The 20,076-nt window shown below is 39.7% G+C and overlaps 1 protein-coding gene across 1 annotated transcript in view; it reads right to left on the bottom strand.

Annotated features, from left to right (window-relative positions):
- The window catches only part of SLC3A1 (solute carrier family 3 member 1), a 37,175-nt gene extending 20,114 nt beyond the window's left edge, over nucleotides 1-17,061 (bottom strand). Inside the window, exons 1-4 of the mRNA XM_081591914.1 lie at nucleotides 14,750-17,061; nucleotides 8,267-8,446; nucleotides 7,959-8,113; nucleotides 4,874-4,999 (exon numbers count right to left, since the gene is read on the bottom strand). Coding sequence (XP_081448040.1) covers nucleotides 4,874-4,999; nucleotides 7,959-8,113; nucleotides 8,267-8,446; nucleotides 14,750-15,179 — 891 coding nt within the window. The 5' untranslated portion in view covers nucleotides 15,180-17,061. The remainder of the gene's footprint in view (nucleotides 1-4,873; nucleotides 5,000-7,958; nucleotides 8,114-8,266; nucleotides 8,447-14,749) is intronic.
- Between the last annotated feature and the right edge of the window lie 3,015 nt (nucleotides 17,062-20,076).

Here is a 20,076-nt window from a genome sequence, read left to right on the forward strand (position 1 = left end):
ATATATTATTATAGCCCATGATGGCTACAACATGGGTCATTCTTTCTCACTCTCTAGGTATCATTGCTTATATCTATATATCTGTATCTAGGTATACCCTCTGTTTCCCATTTGTTTACTAACCCCCTCCAGAATATATTATCATAGCCCATCATGGCCACAACATGGGTCCATCTTCAGAATCAGCCTACTCTGGCATATAGCCAATACACAACACATGCCGTTTAATGAGGGAATGGTTTATAAAGAAGTGCATGGCATACAGGTGGTATCATGATGCTGCAGTGATGAGCATCAAGCACAGAGCTGGCTTATAAAGCAGGTAGTGAGTATATTTTATTTTGAATTGAGCTGCTTGTCTCCAGCAATACCGTGCTCAGTAGGGGCAGAACAGAACCATTGCTTGTACTCTGCATCCCATCTTTAGCCAGGAGAGCATCTTGGTTCCCAGTCCTCAGCTGCTGTAAATACACTAACTCCTCTACTCCAGGGCTCAGCCTTCCCACCTGGGTGGTTTCGGGATCACAGTGAGCCCCAGACATGGGGCCAGGCCATCTGGAGTCTCTTCCCTGCTCTGAAGCTCGTCCACTGATTACCTCTCCGGGCCTCAGTTTCCTTATTTGTCAAATAAGGGATTTGGCAAATAAAAAACAAACTGATCAGAAAATTATAAAATACTAGACAAATATAAGCCCCCACCTCCTCTGAGAAGACTTCCTGACTTCTCTAGCTGAAAAAGCTCTAGCCCTGAAAGGTTCAGGGCAGAGCCAAGCCCCTAATGGCCAGTGCAAGGGAGAGGACAAAGAGGAAGAAGTAGGATGCTCTGTGCTGGCTGTCCCCTGCCTGCCAGCCTCCCACTGTGCAGATAAGCTAAAATCTGTTGGGAGCCGCGAGGGAGAAGGCTCAGGTCCCCAGTACAAGCTGGTATGCAAGCATGACTCATTCCAAATGCCTCCTCACCACAAATTCTCAGGGTTGCAAATTATTAACCTGTGTAACTCTGCTTTGAAGATAAGTGCTGCTGGGGGGAGGAGGATGTCAGAAGTCCCTTCATGTGAAAGGTCCCTTTCCAGGAGCAAAGAGCCTTCCCTTATAGCATTCAGCCTTTCTTATTTACTTCTAATAGGAAACCTTCTAAACTAGCCTTGCAAAAAAATGTCTAACCTCTCAACCAGAGGCAGTAATGATTCACCTCAAGAGGGATTTCATCCTGCAAGGCTAGTAACTAAGGCTCCTATTTACATCCTCCACTACTTGGATGTCTTCAAGAGAATTGCTGGGTTAGCCAAAAAAGAATTAATGTATTGCCGGCACATTTTGGCAAAATTTATCACATTTGTCTAAACATCTCCAGGCAATCCATCAGTATTGCCGCAAGGAGCCTGGAGAAATCCACTGCCTGATAAACCAACTGGTTTATGCTCCCATTTATTAATTTCCAATTAAAAACCTCCTTACAAAAACTGTGCAGAAAAAGTGAAACACAGAGAGGGAAGCAGTTTGCCGCAGATTAGGCATGGAGTTGTGGTTAATTTAAGTACATGGATGCCACAATCTTGGTGCTTGGGTTTGAATCCTGTCCCCTTAGTCCCAAAGTGGGTGGTGTCACCTCTTTAAGCCTCAGTTTCCTTCTCTGTAAAACAGTCGTGGTCATAAAATCTCCTAAGTTAGGTTTGTTTTGAGCATTAAATGAGATGATGCTGGTAAAGCACTTGGCACAAAGTAAGTGCCTAATAAGAGTGGAAGGTGTGAGTGTATAAATGATCTTCAGTGATAGAAAAGAGGAAAGTTCACACTCCATCAGGGAAGTTTAAAACTAACCCCTCGTTAGTGAGCTGACTGTGTCTACCTCCCCTCCCCCAAATGAGACAAGGCTGCCACGACAAGGTGCCTACTTCTCAAGATCTCAAAGCAATTCATCTAAATTCTGGAAAACATATATAGTAAAAACAGCCTTAGAACTAAGGAATTTATAGGAATATATTTAACAAAAGAAGTGCAGGATATGTACACTGAAAACTAGTAGACACTGTTGAAAGCAACTAAAGGAGACCTTAAGTAAGTAGAAAGACATCCTGTGTCCACAGGTCGGAAGAGCTAATATTATTCAGATGGCAATACTCCCCCAAACTGATCCACAGATTCCGTACAATCCCAGCAGGCTTCTCTGCAGAATTGACAAGCAAATAATAAAATTTGCAGGGAAGTGCAAAGAACCCAGAACAGCTGAACAATCTTGAAAAAAAAGAACAAGGTTGTAGGGCTCACACATCGCAATTTCAAAACTTACTATAAAACTATAGTAATCTAGACAGTACTGGCGTAAGGACAGACATATAGATCAATGGAACAGAAGTGACAGTCTAGAAATAAACCCCAATATTTATGATCAATTGATATTCAAAAGGGTTCCAAGATAGTTCAATGGTGAAAGGATAATCTTTGGTAAACACATATTGCTGGGATAACTGGATAGCTACATGCAAAAGAATGAAGTTAGACTCCCTCTTACCATATACAAAAATCAACAAAAAATGGATCAGAGACCTAAGTGTAAGAGCTAAAACTACAAAACTTAAAGGAAAACATGAGTTGAATCTTCACGACCTAACCTGGGGTTAGGCAATGGTTCTTAAATGTTACACTAAAAGCCTAAGCAAGAAAATAAAAAATAGGTAAGTTGAAGATCACAGCAATTAAAAACTCTTGTGCTTCAAAGAGCATCATCAAGGAAGTAAAAAGACAACCTATAGAAAGGAAGAAAATTAATTGCAAATCATATATCCAGAATGTGTAAAAAAAAAAAAACTCTTATAACTCAACAAAAAGACAAATAACACAATTTTAAAATAGACAAAGGATTTGAATAGACATTTCCCCAATGAAAATATACAAATAAACTATAAGCGCATGAAATGATGCTCATTATCATTGGCTGTCAGGGAAATGCAAATCATAGCCACAGTGAAATACCATTTCACTAGGATGACTGTTATCAAAGCTAAGACAATAGCAAGTGTCAGTGAGGATACAGAGAAAATCGAAACTTCATACATTGCTAATAAAAATGTAAAATGGTCCAGCTACACTGGAAAACAGTTTCTCAAGAGATTAAATACAGATTATAATATAGATACAGGTCACAGACATCTAGATAGATACTACATGATTCCATTTATGTGAAATGTCCAGAACAGGCTTATTTATAGAGGCATAAAGTAGAGTAGTGGTTTCCAGGGCTCAAAGAGAGAAAATGCGGTAGCCAGAGGGAGTGAGCTCTAATGGGTATGGGGTTTCTTTGGGGGGATGGTGAAAATGTCTGAAATTAGTAGTGATACTTGCATAATCCTGTAAACATACTAAAACCACTGACTTATATATTTGAAAGGGGTGAATTTTGTGGTATGTCAATTATATCTCAATAAAGCTGTTATTTAAAAACAAAACAAGAACAGACTAAGGGGTACAGGTGTTCTTAGTGACTCCAACAAGGCATCCTCTCCATCTGGCTGACATGATGCCTTGTAGAAAGAGACCCACAGCTCCCTGCTCTATTTGGGTTTCCTCCTCACCAACAGCCCTACCCCGGTATCCTAAATTCTTGCCCATGAGAGCCACAGCAGCAGCAATAATGAAAACAGCAATATGGCTAATGTTTACTGTGAATTATGTGTCAGGTGTTGTTAGAACCACCACTATACAGGTGTGAGTGCCATCAACTCTCACCTGGGTGCTGCAGGAAATCTGAGCATCATCAGACCACAGAGCATCATCTCTAGCTCAGCAAGTGTCCCTACGACAGCATTCAAGGGCCCACAGCATCAGCCCTCACCCTCATTTTTACACCCAAACTCCCCAACCCTGTCCCTCACTTCACTGAAGTGCATTGGTAGGGTTGCCACATGGAATACAGGACAACCAGTTAAGCTTTAATTTCAGATAAACCATGAATAATTTTTTAGTAGAAGAAAGTATCAAATATTGCACTATTCATTGTTTAACTGAAATTGAAATTTAACTGAACGTCTTGAAATTTCACTTGCTGTGCCTGGCAGTTCTGCGCAGCAGCCCCCAGGTTGTCTCTGAAACACATAGAGCTCAGTCACCCCCAGAGAATTTTGCATTTGCTCTTCTCTCTGCCTGAAGTTCTCTTTCCCTAGCTGTTCACATGCTCCCTTGCAAACATCAGGTTTTTGTGCAAATGGGACCTCAACATAGGGGTGTCTCTGAGCCCACTTCTCACTGGCACTCCGAAGTTTTCTAAGCCTTCATCACCACCTGACATGTTAAATATTTAGCTGTTATCTGCCTCCCCCTAAGGATACTGGGAATTCCTTGAGGGCGGGGTTTCTTTGATTCACTGTTGCATTCCCACTGCTTAGAACCAGACCTGACATGGAGCAGATAATAAGTTGATATTTACTGAGTGAATACAGAAGTGTTGTGCATGGGTTATATCAACTCATGTTCCAAAAAGTCCCTGTGAGACAAACATTGCACTATCAATCGTGTCTTATAGACGAGGGATCCAAGACACAGAAAAGCTAAATAATTCATGCAGAAGCCCCCTGAAACCAATGATGAGGCCAGGTCCAGACCCAGGAGCTGTGCCAGCTTAGCACAGGCAGAGAGGCATCTCAGAGCTAAGGTAACAGGTGTTTCTGCCTTCCACACATTTCGATTATTTGGGGTTAGAGGAAGGAAAGAGCCATTGACATATCTGAGAGTCTGTATTTGCATCAGGCAACTTAATCCCAGAACTGAATTGCACTGCTTGATTTTGCTCACACAATTACTATTCAACACAAAGTGTAGCAAATAACCACTTAAGCACCCATGAAATGGAGAAGTTCGCGTGGATGTCTGTACTCACTTTTATTTCTTCTTGAACATCAGGATTACGGAAATTTAAATCAGGTTGCTCTTTCATAAACTGATGAAAATAGCATTGTTTTCGTACCTCATCAAAGTGCCAACTGGAGTTTCCATATACACTTAACTAGCAAACAGAAAATAGCAGATCAGTTCCTTAGCATGGTTTCTATGCTGGTATCGCCCACAAAGAAATGATCATTGTCATCGTCAGCCCCATGTGGACTAAGTGTACAAGTCCCCCAAATTTTCCTTCTAGTGAGAGCACTAGATAAATTAATTCCCTAAAATTCCACTTGCTGGCCTAGTGCCCCACAAAAGTGGTTGTGATGTGTTTGTACAGTAGAAACTGTTCACAACAACCACAACATCAAATCAGTGCTCTCAATGTAAGGAGCAGACATTTCTAATCTATTTTCTTGAAACTTCTGTCCAGGCTCTGGACGCCTGTTTGTGAAGAAAAGCAAATGATGGTCAATTTGGGAGAAAGACACATTTCACTGATCTTGGAGCTTGAATCTAAATAGAGCGAATGTTTAAATGGTATTTTCAGAAAAATATTAGAATCATTCCATTTAAAATGCTGCTAGCCCTCAGGAATAAAAGAAATCTAGCAACTTCAAGAGGACTTCCCTATAGCTCAGATGGTGAAGAATCTGCTTGCAAGGCAGGAGACCCAGTTCCAATCCCCGGGTCAGGAAGATCTCCTGGAGAAGGAAATGGCAACTGACTCCAGTATTCTTGCCTGGGAAATCCCATGGAAAGAGGAGCCTGGGCAGCTACAGTCCATGGGGTAGCAAAGAGTCAGAAATGACTAAGTGACTGAGCACACACACACAGTAACTTCAAATGTGGGCACCCAACAGCGATTGACAGGGGTGCTGCTTTCCTCCTTCTAGAAACTCTCACATCCCTAGCATTTCCAGGAGGAGGAACCTGTGTCAGATTTCCTCGGGGCTCTGTCTTGGGCCATTTGTTCATTTCACACTAAAGAGAACATCTAGACAACATTTACAAACTGAGGGATTTTGCATAAATATTTTATTTTTAGTTGAAAGACCTAGTTGCACTGGGTCCACATTCCCATGGCAACAACTGGCCCAAGCTAAGTAGTAGCTGATGCCTTTTGAGGAAACATTCTCTCGCCAGCTCACCTCATGGCCCACCTGAATACAAACCAGGATAAGATTTTTACAGCATGTATCAGTGTACAGAAAGATCAGTATACAAAATACAAAAAAATACATAAATAAACTCTGCAAATCTATTTCAAAGGGACCAACAACCCAACAAAAAAATTGGAGAAAGAAACCCTTGAACAGATGTTCCACAGAAATGGAAGCTCAAGTGAATAAATGTATGAAAAGATATTCAGCATCATTATTAATTAGGCAACTAGTACATCAATAATTAGTAATTAGATAAATAATCATTAGCAGTTAGAGAAATGTAAAATTAAGACCTCAATGTTGTACCAATTTATGTTCACTCAGTAAAAATTAGACTAGATACAGGCTTTAGCCCTTTCATTTATTAGCTGTGAACCAGGGCAAGGTGCTTAACATTTCTCTGCCTCAATCTGCTCATCTGTAAAACAGGAATTAAAGCCCAACCCGTAAGACTCTACAGTGAATTAAAGGAATTAATGAATATAATCAATATAAAACACTCAGAGCCTGGCACACAGTAGCATTAGCAAATGTTTCTTAATGTCATCATCATTTTAAAAAGTAGTGGATTGGTAAAAAGGAAAATTGTGTGTTTGCTCAATCACTCAGTTGTGTTTAACTCTTTGCAACCCCGTGGCCTACAGGCTACCAGGTTCCTCTGTCCACAGGATTTCCCAGGCAAGAATACTGAAGCAGGTTGCCATTTCCTCCTCCAGAGGATCTACTCGACTCAGGGATTGAACCTACATCTCCTGCATTGGCAGGTGGATTCTTTAACACTGACCCACCTGGGAAGAGGTGAAATTGCCAGGGCTTGCTAAAGGGCTGTTCACCAGGCTGTGTATATTAGTGCCATTCACATAACCTCGGATACAGGAGGTTGGATGGGAGAGAAGATCACATAGGCAACTTTAGACAACTCATCATTTGAGTGCCCTTGGGTCATTTAAAAGCTGATGCCCAGGAGTTAGCCTCTTTCAATGCTTAGGGAGGTCAAGAGGGAGGCCCTGGAGTGGGGAGAGATGATCCAGACAAAAAGGGTCTGTAGAAAGCAGGAGAGAAGATGAACTAGAGTACACAGAGGGACTGACCTGGGACAGAAGGAGAGCTGCCAGATAAACTACAAGACATTCAATTCAATTTGAATTTCAGATAAGCAATGAATACTTTTTAGTGTAAGAGTATTCCAAATATTTTACACTAAAAATTGTTCATTGTTTATCTAAAACAGATTTCACTGGGCTTTCTCTCAGGCAGGAGAGACAAGGTCTCTGTGCAGAAGAGGTGAACAGGAAGAGGCTGGAAACAGAGGCAGGTGTGTCAGCTTCTGTTCTCCCTTTAAAGTTGGGTTTGCTGCTGAGAGGGATGAGATGCGGTGAAGGTGGGTAAGATGTCTGAAGAGGAGAGAGGGCATGTTGATCAGTTGGATTTAGTAAAATTCCCCCCAAAGAGTGGATGGATCAGTTCAGATAGGGTCAGTGAATATGTCCAGAGGCTTGGATACCAAAGTTCAGGTAAAGAAAAAATGGATGGTTGAGTTCTTTTATGGCTAGTGTTGTACTGGACAACAGAGTCAAAAAGCCAGAAAGGCAAAAGGGTCTGGAGGGTAGAAAGACAGTTACTAAACTAATAAGACATGGAGTCTCAGCTGGACAGAGGGGGAAATAAAGAGAGGTTAACAGATAGCATAGGTTTTAATTTGCTAAAACACATCAGCTCTACAATGAAATGAAAAATCCAAACCCACAGATGATTAGAAGCTTGGGATTTCATTTCTATTTCTTTGGGAAATTTGTTTCCCTTCTCATAAACTATAGCTATCATACATTTTCCTTTAAAAGGGCTTTATAAATAACCAGTTTAATAATTGAAGATCTGCCAATTTTTCTTCTGTAAATCAAGCATGTTGGGACTTACCCAGTTGTTGGGTGGTATGGTTGTGCCATTTTCATAGTTACAGTCATGCCAGATATAATAATCAGTATATTTTCCTGTCCGGTTCCGACTCCATTGAAACCAAGCATGTTTATCACTGGTGTGGTTAGGTATGAAATCGATGATTAATTTTAAACCTAGTGAGTGAAAACATTTCAAATGGTAAGATAATATTATGTTATATAATATTATATTAGAATAATACAATAGTGAGGAAGAAAATGCTCTAAGCTAAGCATTTGGAGAAATGCTTTCCTTAAACCATCCCACCCAACTTCCATTCAATTTACCTTTATCATGTATGGCTGCAACCAGATTCTCAAAATCTTTCATTGTTCCAAAAATGGGATCAATTTCTCGGAAATCTTCAACACCATGTCGGAAGTCTTTAAGGGATGATTTATAAATTGAAGTAATCCAAACAGTTTTTATGTTTAAAGTTGTGATGTAATCCAGTTTATCTTGAATACCTGAAGGCAAAAGTCAAAGCCATGAAAAATAGTTTGTTTTTTTCAGTTGAACGATTAAAAATAAAATGAATAGGCTTAAGACAGAAATATTTGGGGGTTTTTTGAATTTGGGTAAAATTCAAATAACAAGGTCTAGTTCTACAGTTCAATTCAGTTCAGTTGCTCAGTCTTGTCTGACTCTTTGCGACCCCATGAATCGCAGCATGCCAGGCCTCTCTGTCCATTACCAACTCCTGAAGTCCACCCAAAGCCAAGTCCATTGAGTCGATGATGCCATCCAGCCATCTCATCCTCTGTCATCCCCTTCTCCTCCTGCCCTCAATCTTTCCCAGCATCAGGGTCTTTTCAAATGAGTCAGCTCTTCGCATCAGGTGGCCAAAGTATTGGAGTGTCAGCTTCAACATCAGTCCTTCCAATGAACACCCAGGACTAATCTTTAGGATAGACTGGTTGGACCTCCTTGCAGTCCAAGGGACTCTCAAGAGTCTTCTCCAACACCACACTTCAAAAGCATCAATTCTCCGGCGCTCAGCTTTCTTTATAGCCCAACTCTCACATTCATACATGACTACTGGAAAAACCATAGCCTTGACTAGATGGACATTTGTTGGCAAAGTAATGTCTCTGCTTTTTAATATGCTGTCTAGGTTGGTCATAACTTTCCTGCCAAGGAGTAAGTGTCTTTCAATTTCACAACTGCAATCACCATCTGCAGTGATTTTGGAGCCCAGAAAAATAAAGTCAGCCACTGTTTCCACTGTGTCCCCATCTATCTGCCATGAGGTGATGGGATCTGATGCCATGATCTTAGTTTTCTGAATGTTGAGCTTTAAGCCAACTTTTTTTCACTCTCCTCTTTCACTTTCTGCCATAAGGGTGGTGTCATCTGCATATCTGAGGTTGTTGATATTTCTCCCAGCAAGCTTGATTCCAGCTTGTGCTTCTTCCAGCCCAGCATTTCTCATGATGTACTCTGCATATAAGTTAAATAAGCAGGGTGACAATATACAGCCTTGACGTACTCCTTTTCCTATTTGGAACCAGTCTGTTGTTCCATGTCCAGTTCTAACTGTTGCTTCCTGACCTGCATACAGATTTCTCAAGAGGCAGGTCAGGTGGTCTGGTATTCCCATCTCTTTCTGAATTTTCCACAGTTTATTGTGATCCACACAGTCAAAGGCTTTGGCATAGTCAATAAAGCAGAAATAGATGTTTTTCTGGAACTCTCTTGCCTTTTTGATCATCCATTGGATGTTGGCAATTTGATCTCTGGTTCCTCTGCCTTTTCTAAAATCAGCTTGAACATCTGGAAGTTCACAGTTCACATATTGCTGAAGCCTGGCTTGGAGAATTTTAAGCATTACTTTATTAGCGTGTGAGATGAGTGCAATTGTGCGGTAGTTTGAGCATTCTTTGGCATTGCCTTTCTTTGGGATTGGAATGAAAACTGACCTCTTCCAGTCCTGTGGCCACTGCTGAGTTTTCCAAATTTGCTGGCATATTGAGTGCAGCACTTTCACAGCATCATCTTTCAGGATTTGAAATAGCTCAACTGGAATTCCATCACCTCCACTAGCTTTGTTTGTAGTGATGCTTCCTAAGGCCCACTTGACTTTACACGCCAGGATGTCTGGCTCTAGGTGAGTGATCACACCATCATGATTATCTGGGTCGTGGAGATTTTTTTTGTACAGTTTTTCTGTGTATTCTTGCCACCTCTTCTTAATATCTTCTGCTTCTGTTAGGTCCCTACCATTTCTGTCCTTTATTGAGCCCACCTTTGCATGAAATGTTCCCTTGGTATCTCTAATTTTCCTGAAGAGATCTCTAGTCTTTCCCATTCTGTTGTTTTCCTCTATTTTTTTGCATTTATCCCTGAGGAAGGCTTTCTTATCACTCCTTGCTATTCTTTGGAACTCTGCGTTCAGATGGGTATATTTTTCCTTTTCCCCTTTGCTTTTCACTTCCCTTCTTTTCACAGCTATTTGTAAGGCCTCCTCAGACAGCCATTTGGTTTTTTGCATTTCTTTTTCTTGGGGATGGTCTTGATTCCTGTCTCCTGTACAATGTCACGAACCTCCATCCATAGTTTATCAGGCATTCTGTCTATCAGATCTAGTCCTTTAAATCTATTTCTCACTTCCACTGTATAGTCATAACGGATGTGATTTAGGTCATCCTTGAATCGTCTAGTGGTTTTCTCCACTTTCTTCAATTTCAGTCTGAATTTGGCAATAAGGGGTTCATGATCTGAGCCACAGTCAGCTCCCGGTCTTGTTTTTGCTGACTGTATAGAGCTTCTCCATCTTTGGCTGCAAAGAATATAATCAATCTGATTTCGGTGTCAACCATCTGCTGATGTCCATGTGCAGAGTCTTTTCTTATGTTGCTGGAAAAGGGTGTTTGCTATGACCAGTGTGTTCTCTTAGCAGAACTTATTAGCCTTTGCCCTGCTTCATTCTGTACTCCAGGGCCAAATTTGCCTGTTACTCCAGGTGTTTCTTGACTTCCTACTTTTGCATTCCAGTCTCCTATAATGAAAAGGACATCTTTTTTGGGTGTTAGTTCTAGAAGGTCTTGTAGGTCTTCATAAAACTGTTCAACTTTAGCTTCTTCAGCATTACTGGTCAGGGCATAGACTTGAATTACCATGATACTGAATGGTTTGCCTTGGAAACGAACAGAGATCATTCTGTTGTTTTTGAGATTGCATGCATTTTCGACTCTTTTGTTGACTATGATGGCTACTCCATTTCTTCTAAAGGATTCCTGCCCACAGTAGTAGATATAATGGTCATCTGAGTTAAATTCACCCATTCCAGTCCATCTTAGTTCACTGATTCCTAGAATGTCAATGTTCACTCTTGTCATCTCCTGTTTGACCACTTCCAATTTGCCTTGATTCATGGACCTAACATTCCAGGTTCCTATGCAATATTGCTCTTTACAGCATCGAATCTTGCTTCTATCTAGTTCTACAACCAATAGCAAATTAGTCTTCTGGCAATAACCTTTGAACTTTAACATCAGTGCATAACATTTAAAAAATATGTCTCTGGTTTGTTCATATTTTATACTTAAAACCAAAACTACACTATTGTTAACTTATTCTACACATGGTTTTTGAGCACCTGATCCAGGCCAGATGCTGGGCTAAGTACCAAGATACAAAGAAGAATAATGTATGCACTCTTGATGGTCACATGATCTAAGCTGCACTGTCTAGTGTGTACCCATTTGCCATGTGGCTATCAAGCACTTGCAATGTGACTAAACTGAGATGTGTTGTAAATGTAAAACACATACTGGACATTGAAGACCCAGTATGAAAAGAAAGAATGTAAAATAGTTCATTTATATTTTTATATTGATTATATGTTACAAAGACCCTGATGCTGGTCATTGGAAAAGACCCTGATGCTGGGAAAGATTGAAGGCAGAAGGAGAAGAGGGCAATGGAGAATGAGATGGTTGGGTGGCATCACCGACATGAACTTGGGCAAACTGCGGAGATGGTGAGGGGCAGGGAAGCCTGGTATGCTGCAATCCATGGGGTCGTGAAGAGTTGGATTCAACTGAGCGACTGAACAACAACAATGTGTTGAAATGATAGTAGATATGTTGGGTTAAACAAAGTGTATTATTCAAATTAAGTTCACTCGTTTCTCTTTTACTTTTTTAATATGGCTGCTGGGGAATTGTCAATTACCTATGTGGTCCACATTCTATTTCCTCTGGACAGCGCTGAAGTCAAGCATTTATACAGAAGAGAACTTTACACTTAGATGAGAAGAGACATAGGAATGAAACTCTTGTACTTGGGACCTCGTAGGATAATTAGCAGACAGTGGGGGGAAGTGCTTCTAGTTCAGAGTCCTAAACGCAGAGTCTGAGTTTAGTATTCGGTCTGCAGTAACTTTCTCTGGGACCCCTGTCGGAAGTCGCTGAGACCAAAGCAGGAGTCAGGCTGCTTATCTGTGTCCTGACTGTACTTCAGTTCCCTTCTGTGGATGGCTGTGAGACCTCCTGGAGTATCAACAGGCAACAAAAGAATTTTGATTTAAGTCAGATTTAAAGTCAAAATTTTGATTTATATCAAGAGTAAGCACAAAGGAACAGGATGATAAAAACTAAGAGGCCAAATGGACACAGAGTAACAAAGGATCTCCCATGTCCACATTCCAGGGGACAGAAAGCAATAAACTAAACTGAAACCTGGAACATTTTCTTCAAATTAGAACAAAATCCTCTCAACCTCAAGAAAAAATTCCTATTAATTACAGGAAGCAGCCAGTCCTTCAAGGAAAAGTTATGGGAAATGACAAATGTGAGAGGTGATTAGAAGTTGCCCTTTGCACAGGGAATTTAGAAGGAGATTACAGAGGGAGGGCCAGGAAGTGGGTAGTATATTTTACGGGTATCGGGTTTTTGGCTTTATTCCATCAAAACATCACTTTGCAAAGCATTTACTTTTTAAGAAGCAGCAGGTGATAGGATCATGCTGGGGGCTGAGGGGTTGGAAGGAAAGTCACCAGGATATGTTACACCAAAGCACCAGAGGTGTGGCTCCATCCAAATCACTGAAAGAGTTTGGGGAGGGTAGCGCCCCTCTGATCAGGAGGTTAAACATAGATTAATGAAGGAAGTGGGTTTGAACTGCATCTTGAAGGTCAGACAATATTTCAACTAGTTAAGATGCAGGATGATTTTTAAGAGAAAAATTATATGAGTGTGAAGAATAAGTCTTTTATTAGTTTACTAAAGAAAGCTGAAGATTTTAGGAGTGTGTTTGAAGCATTTTAAAGTTCGACTAAGCTCATTACCACTTCCTATACACTTTTCTTCTTGATGCATAACATAATTACATTTATTTAAGAATGTATTCCAATATCAAACAGCAAAATTCAACAATGCAAAACCTCAACTACTTTTGCACCAACCTAATAGTTTTGTGAGGACTCCCTGATGTATTCAGACATTTTCATGTAAGGTGCAGGCCTTGGCCACACAGTTCTGAGATAAATCTATCCTTATATAGTGTATTCTAGAACAATTACAATCTCAAAGTCTGCAGTTTCTGTCTAAGCTGGTCCACTAATTGAGGAAGTAGTGGGTGACCTGTTATAGGAGGTGTGCAAGGAAAGCCACCTTTTAGAATGCTGGACTGGGGCCTCCTCTGGGAAGCCAGCAGAAGGGGCTGCAGAATGGAGGGCCTTACAGACTCTACAGCAATGAAAAGAGAAATACTAAGCACCAGGAAGGGAGCCAAGCAACTAGCCAAAAACAAACAATTCAGCAAGCTATTATATATCAGGTATCTAGAGCTATACCCAATACGTTCGTGTGTGCTCAGTTGCTCAGTTGTGTCCAACTCTTTGCGACCCCCTGGACTGTAAGCCTACCAGGCTCCTCTGTCCGTGGGATTTTCCAGACAAGAACACTGGAGTGGGTTGCCATTCCCTCCTCTGTCGCATACTCTTAAGTCATTGTTTTGTCTTCTTCAAGCCAAATAGCATTATCAAAAATTATCTTATTAGTTTATTTGTTCCTTATTGTTTCCCTTAACTGGGGTGACCATATCAACCAATTTGCCTGGGACAGTGTTCTGTGATTGGTTTGTGTCCTCATTTGAGCAATAAATAATAAGGACGTTCCACACATAACACACTAGGAAATTATTAGCATAACTTTAAAAATATTTTTTACTTTCTTAAGATGGATATTGTTTTAAATAATCCTTAATTCAACTAATGACCAATCCACACTATGCCTTTTCTTCATTTCTCAAGATTTAAACTTCAAAGACTCAGTCTATACATTTTAAAGATATCACTTAATCTTCTTCTAAAATAATGAATTATGCTTTGCTCATTAATCAGAATCTCTCTGCCAGATTATCTAACTAGCCACTGCGCACCCTGGAAAAGGGATTCTAAACATTCTAAACAGTCACTCTGAGATGACAAACTCTAAAGTGCACAGAAGCAGGACACATTTCAGGAGAAAACTTGCTCATGTAGGAAGTTAAATCAGGTGACGATGCAAAAGGTCCTCCTGGGCAATAAACTTAACAGCCCTTTGGGGGCTCAAAGTGCTCCAGCAAGTATCCTTTCATCATATGCTTAGAATTGCTGGGTTCTGCTGAGTGGCTTTTTAAAATATCATAAACAAGGAGAAAGGCACGATCAGTCATACTGGGTGGAATGTGCTTATTACCGCACAGCCCAGGCATAATGAGCTTCAAGGACAAAGAACCCTAAACCAACCTCATCCCGTCCTGCCCCAAACTCTCAAGGCACGCACCTTTTAGATCTCCATTCCCGTCCTTGTTGCTGTCCTTGAAAGACCTTGGGTAGATCTGGTACATGGGTCCCGCCTGCCACCAGTCCAGGCACTTGGGAGAGATGGCGATGATGGCTATGGTGGCCGCAATGAGCGTGAGCACGGAAGCCACGGTGAGCCAGAAGAGCACCTCCCGCGGTATCCGGTAGCGGGCCTGGCCCGAGAACTGAAATAGCACCTCTTTGGGCATCCCAGCGTAGGGCCGGACATCCTTCAGGTCAGGCTCCCGGGAGCCAAGGATGTCCACGGTGTTGTGCTGTGGCCCGCCCGCTGGGCCGCTTGGGTCCAGGTCAGTCTCCAGGATGTCTTCATTTTGTACAAACCCGTTGTTTGTCTGGCCTTCCTTCGCATTTAATCCAATGGAATCTCTCTTGCTTTTATCCTCAGCCATGTTTCACAATCTTATCCCTGCCGAGTACCTTCCTGCAGTAACAAAGCGAGAAGCGAGCTTGCAGAAATGCTTGATCGTGTTAATGAGTTTTCCGTGGTTTATAAATAAACCTGACTGGACAAAGTTCAGCCAAGGAAGAAAGGGTAAAGGTAAAGTGGGTTTCTTTTTCAATTCTCCTCACACCCTGTGAGACTGATGTAGCTACAGTCAACCACATGGAGGGAATCAAATCTGGACTGGAACAGAGGCACAGAGGAGGTGAAATGGGAAGAGGACACAGCATTCCACTGCAATTTAAGACCTTACTTGACTGAGCACACAAATGTTCACAGCAGCATTAGTCACAACAGTCAAAAGGTGGAAAGAAGCCAAGTGGATGAATGGACAACCAAACTGTGACATATACCTTAAAAAGGAATGAAATTCTGACAGGTGCCACAACATGGATGAACCTTGAAGATGCTATGCTAAGTAAAGGAAGCCAGAGACAAAAGGACAGATATCGTCTGAGTCCACTTATATGAGGTAGGTACATGAATTCATAGAAACAGAGAAGAAGGGTAGTTAACAGGAGTTGGAAGAAAGGGGGTCATGAGCAGTTCTTATTTAACGAGTATAAAGTTTACATTTTGGTTGATGCATAAGTTCTGGAGGTGGTCATACACCATTGTAAATGTACTTAATGTCACTGAATTGTACACTTACAAATTCTTAAAGTGGTAAATTTTATATTATGTATATTTTACCACAATAAAAAATAGCTTAAATTTTCTTTCTTGTTAGCTAGATATGAGAAAAAGAAACACTGAATTTTGCAGGGGGAAACAAGCTTTTCTTTACTATTTATTTTGAAGGTCTCTTCTACAAATCCAAGAGGAAGAGGATCTAAAGACAGGGGACAACACCACCTTTGTTACTGAAACTATTTTATCTCAGTTCAAGCCAACCTGATACATGCCTACTTGTATGCTCAGCTCGACCCTTCAGTGAAAGGGTGCCTTCAGTCTTGTTTCCTATTCTCAGAAGACTATGGTTGCCCATTCTTGGAAGCACTTTTCGAAGTGGGGATGGTGGAATGGGGAATTTCATGTCTAGCAAATTCAAGTGCTTTATTATAGGTAAACAGCTCTTAATACAAGCACTAAAGAGTTGTTTAATCATTGACAAGTATAAAATACAAATTTGCAACCCTGAAGAAACTGCATTAAAAGTGAGGTGTGCTTTCCTAGAAGATTATGCAAACCTTAAAAGAATGTGGTGATTCAAGGCTTCCTTTTAATAAGTGCACATATACTAAACAGCTCTATGACTCTTTTGATCAAATAAGTTTTTTGTTTTAAGGGAGGAAAGTTACACGAATTCTTAATATTACTGTTAATTTGTAGAGTGACTTACAAGCAGTAATTGGTACAGAGAAATGAGTTGTTTGATTTTGGCTAAGTTATTTTTTTAAGTGAGCAAATCCCAAAATCTAGCTGATTCTATGCATCCAATAAGTGGCATCTCTCATTATTACTAATTAGGCATATTGTATATTTTTTAACAATTAAAGGAATTTAACTTTAATGTTTCCAAATCACTTTATCTCTAGAATACATAATGGTAAGTTTCACCATAGGAGCTAACTGAAAGGATTTTTTGACAGTAAAAGCAATTACAAAGATTGAATTTACTGAATAAAATTTAATTTATTATACTACAAAGCATATAATGGAAGAGCATATGACAAATTGGGAAATGCAGTTGTAATAAATGTAATAAATATGCCAAAGAACTTTACGTTTTTAACATTAAAGGTATTATACATTGTTAGACATTCAGTTCAGTTCAGTCGCTCAGTCGTGTCCGACTCTTTGCAACCCCATGAACTGCAGCACGCCAGGCCTCCCTGTCCATCACCAACTCCCAGCGTCCACCCAAACCCATGTCCATCGAGCCGGTGATGCCATCCAACCATCTCATCCTCTGTCGTCCCCTTCTCCTCCTGCCCTCAGTCTTTCCCAGCATCAAGGTCTTTTCCAATAAGTCAGCTCTTCGCATCAGGTGGCCAAAGTATTGGAGTTTCAGCTTCAACATCAATCCTTCCAATGAATATTCAGAACTGATCTCCTTTAGGATGGAATGGTTGGATCTCCTTGCTTGAGAGTCCAAGGGACTCTCAAGAGTCTTCTCCAACACCACAGTTCAAAAGCATCAATTTTTCAGTTCTCAGCTTTCTTTATAGTCCAACTCTCACATCCATACATGACCACTGGAAAAACCATAGCCTTGACTAGACAGACCTTTGTTGACAAAGTAATGTCTCTGCTTTTTAATATGCTGTCTAGATTGGTCATAACTTTCCTTGTAAGAGTCTTTTAATTTCATGGCTGCAATCACCATCTGCAGTGATTTTGGAGCCCAGAAAAATAAAGTCAGCCACTGTTTCCACTGTTTCCCCATCTATCTGCCATGAAGTGATGGGACTGGATGCCATGATCTTAGTTTTATGAATGTTGAGCTTTAAGCCAACTTTTTCACTCTCCTCTTTCACTTTCATCAAGAGGCTTTCCAGTTCTTCTTCACTTTCTGCCATAAAGGTGGTGTCATCTGCATATCTGAGGTTATTGATATTTTTCCCGGCAATCTTGATTCCAGCTTGTGTTCTTCCAGCCCAGCATTTCTCATGATGTACTCTGCATATAAGTTAAATAAGCAGGGTGATAATACCTGATGTACTCCTTTTCCTATTTGGAACCAGTATGTTGTTCCATGTCCAGTTCTAACTGTTGCTTCCTAACCTGCATACAGGGTTTTCAAGAGGCAGGTCAGGTGGTCTGGTATTCTCATCTTCTTCTGAATTTTCTACAGTTAATTGTGATCCACACAATCAAAGGCTTTGGCATAGTTAATAAAGCAGAAATAGATGTTTTTCTGGAACTCTCTTGCTTTTTCAATGATCCAGCGGATGTTAGCAATTTGATTATGTATACATATATAAAATTTCATAACATCAGTTTGAAAATGCCAGTTCAAGCTTGAAAACAAGGTTGTAAACAGATATTTCACACAAATCACCTCATCAATGTTAGAGAAATAAGCATTTTCAATCACTTTGGCAAAGAATTTCTAAAAGATAATAGTACTAGCAAGGATCCAGTGTAAACTCATAATTCTGGAAAGTAATTTGGCAGTGTGTATCATGAGTTTTAACATTTTCAGAGTAATAAATGAGGCTAGTTTTACCAGATTTTAAAATAAAAACTTCAAAAAAAATGAAGAGTTGATATTAAAGTTTAGGTTAGGTCAAAAGATCAATTGAATAGATTGGAATCATCAAAAATGGACCCCTATTCCTTATACAGAAGGAAATTTAGAATATGAAAAGTGAGGAAAAGAAAGATTATTTAGTAAGTAATGTTGGACAGTTGGATAAGGAGAGTAAATATGATCAGAATCATGTGGGAAAAAATAGCACACCCATTTGTGCATGCATATTGAATGTCAGCTAGTGGCTGCCTGGAGACTGAGAATAAGAGATTGAAGATGAGATTCCTTGGATTTATACTTTTCACTTTACCCTATGTCATTTGTTCTCAGCATATTATGACTTTTATAATAAAAAGGGGAGAAGAGGTTCATATCCTTTAACTTGGCAGTTTCAATTCCAAAACTCTATCTTAAGGAAATAATCCAAGACAGGAACAAAAGTTTATGAGTAATAAGGCTTATTAATTACAGTGTCATTTATAATGTCAAATATTGGAAACCAAAATGTTCAGTGACACAAGACTAACTAAATTACTGTACATCCACGTTATAGAATCTTAGTCACTAAGCATATTTTCAAAGATTTTTAATGACATGGAAGAAATCTCACATTATTGTGTTGAGTGAGGAAAATACAAGATATAAAGTAATTCTTCTAATTATGTAAAAAAAATTTTTCATGTATATAAAGTCCTATTAGAATATATGTTTAAAGTGTTTATCTCTGGGTTCTAAGATTATGGATGATACACAATTTATTCTTTAAGCTTTTCCTGATTTTGGTAATTTTTCTGTAATTAATATTACAATCAATATTACTCTTCCATTAGAAAAAAAATAAGCTAGGGAACCTTGAGTTTAGAGTCTACCTAGAACTTCCAGTCAGGTTGTAGAGTTCAGCTTAGTAATATCAGTCAGTATCAGTATCAGTATCAGCTTAGAGTATCAGCTTCTAGTATCAGTCACCCAAACTTCACAAACATCCCATACTCAGGATTTAAACTAAGATTTAAAGAAAAAAGAAACAAACTTCAAAAAGCCGAAAGAAGACCTGGATTCAGCGAAAAAGTATGGAAACATTGGAGGGAAGAAGTTGACAGTAATTTGGAGAAGACAGCCACAGAGTTAAGACTTCCAACCAAATACAAAGTATGTTTTACTTACTATCAAGGAGACTTAGAAGGAAATATTAATTGTAGAAAGCCAAATACACTGCCTGTTAAAACTCCTAAACATGAATAAGTAACAAGAACACTAAGGAAGCTTTAAGAGCTAACGCAGATAATTGGAACAAAGAATCAGAGATAATGTAGATAAACTTCCTCAGTAAATTCAAATCCCAAGTGAGTTACACAATCATGATAATAAAGTAAAGAAGAATGAACTATCTGGAAAACAGATAACAGAACAATGGGGCTATCACAGGACACAGAAACATCCTGCAAATTAAACAGAAACAAACATATAGAAAGCAAAAATCAATAAAAATATATTTTGGATTATTATAAATGGATTTTTAACTATATATGTACTAAGATTCATTAAATGAATTTTAAAGCCATTCAGTCATAAAGACTTCCAGTCAACAGCAAACCCACCAAAATATCTTGCAGCATATAACCTGTCAGATTAGTAAACATTTAAAATA

The sequence above is a fragment of the Giraffa tippelskirchi genome, chromosome 4, assembly GCF_054371585.1.
Source record: "Giraffa tippelskirchi isolate mGirTip1 chromosome 4, T2T-mGirTip1v1.2.pri, whole genome shotgun sequence".
NCBI lineage: Eukaryota > Metazoa > Chordata > Mammalia > Artiodactyla > Giraffidae > Giraffa > Giraffa tippelskirchi.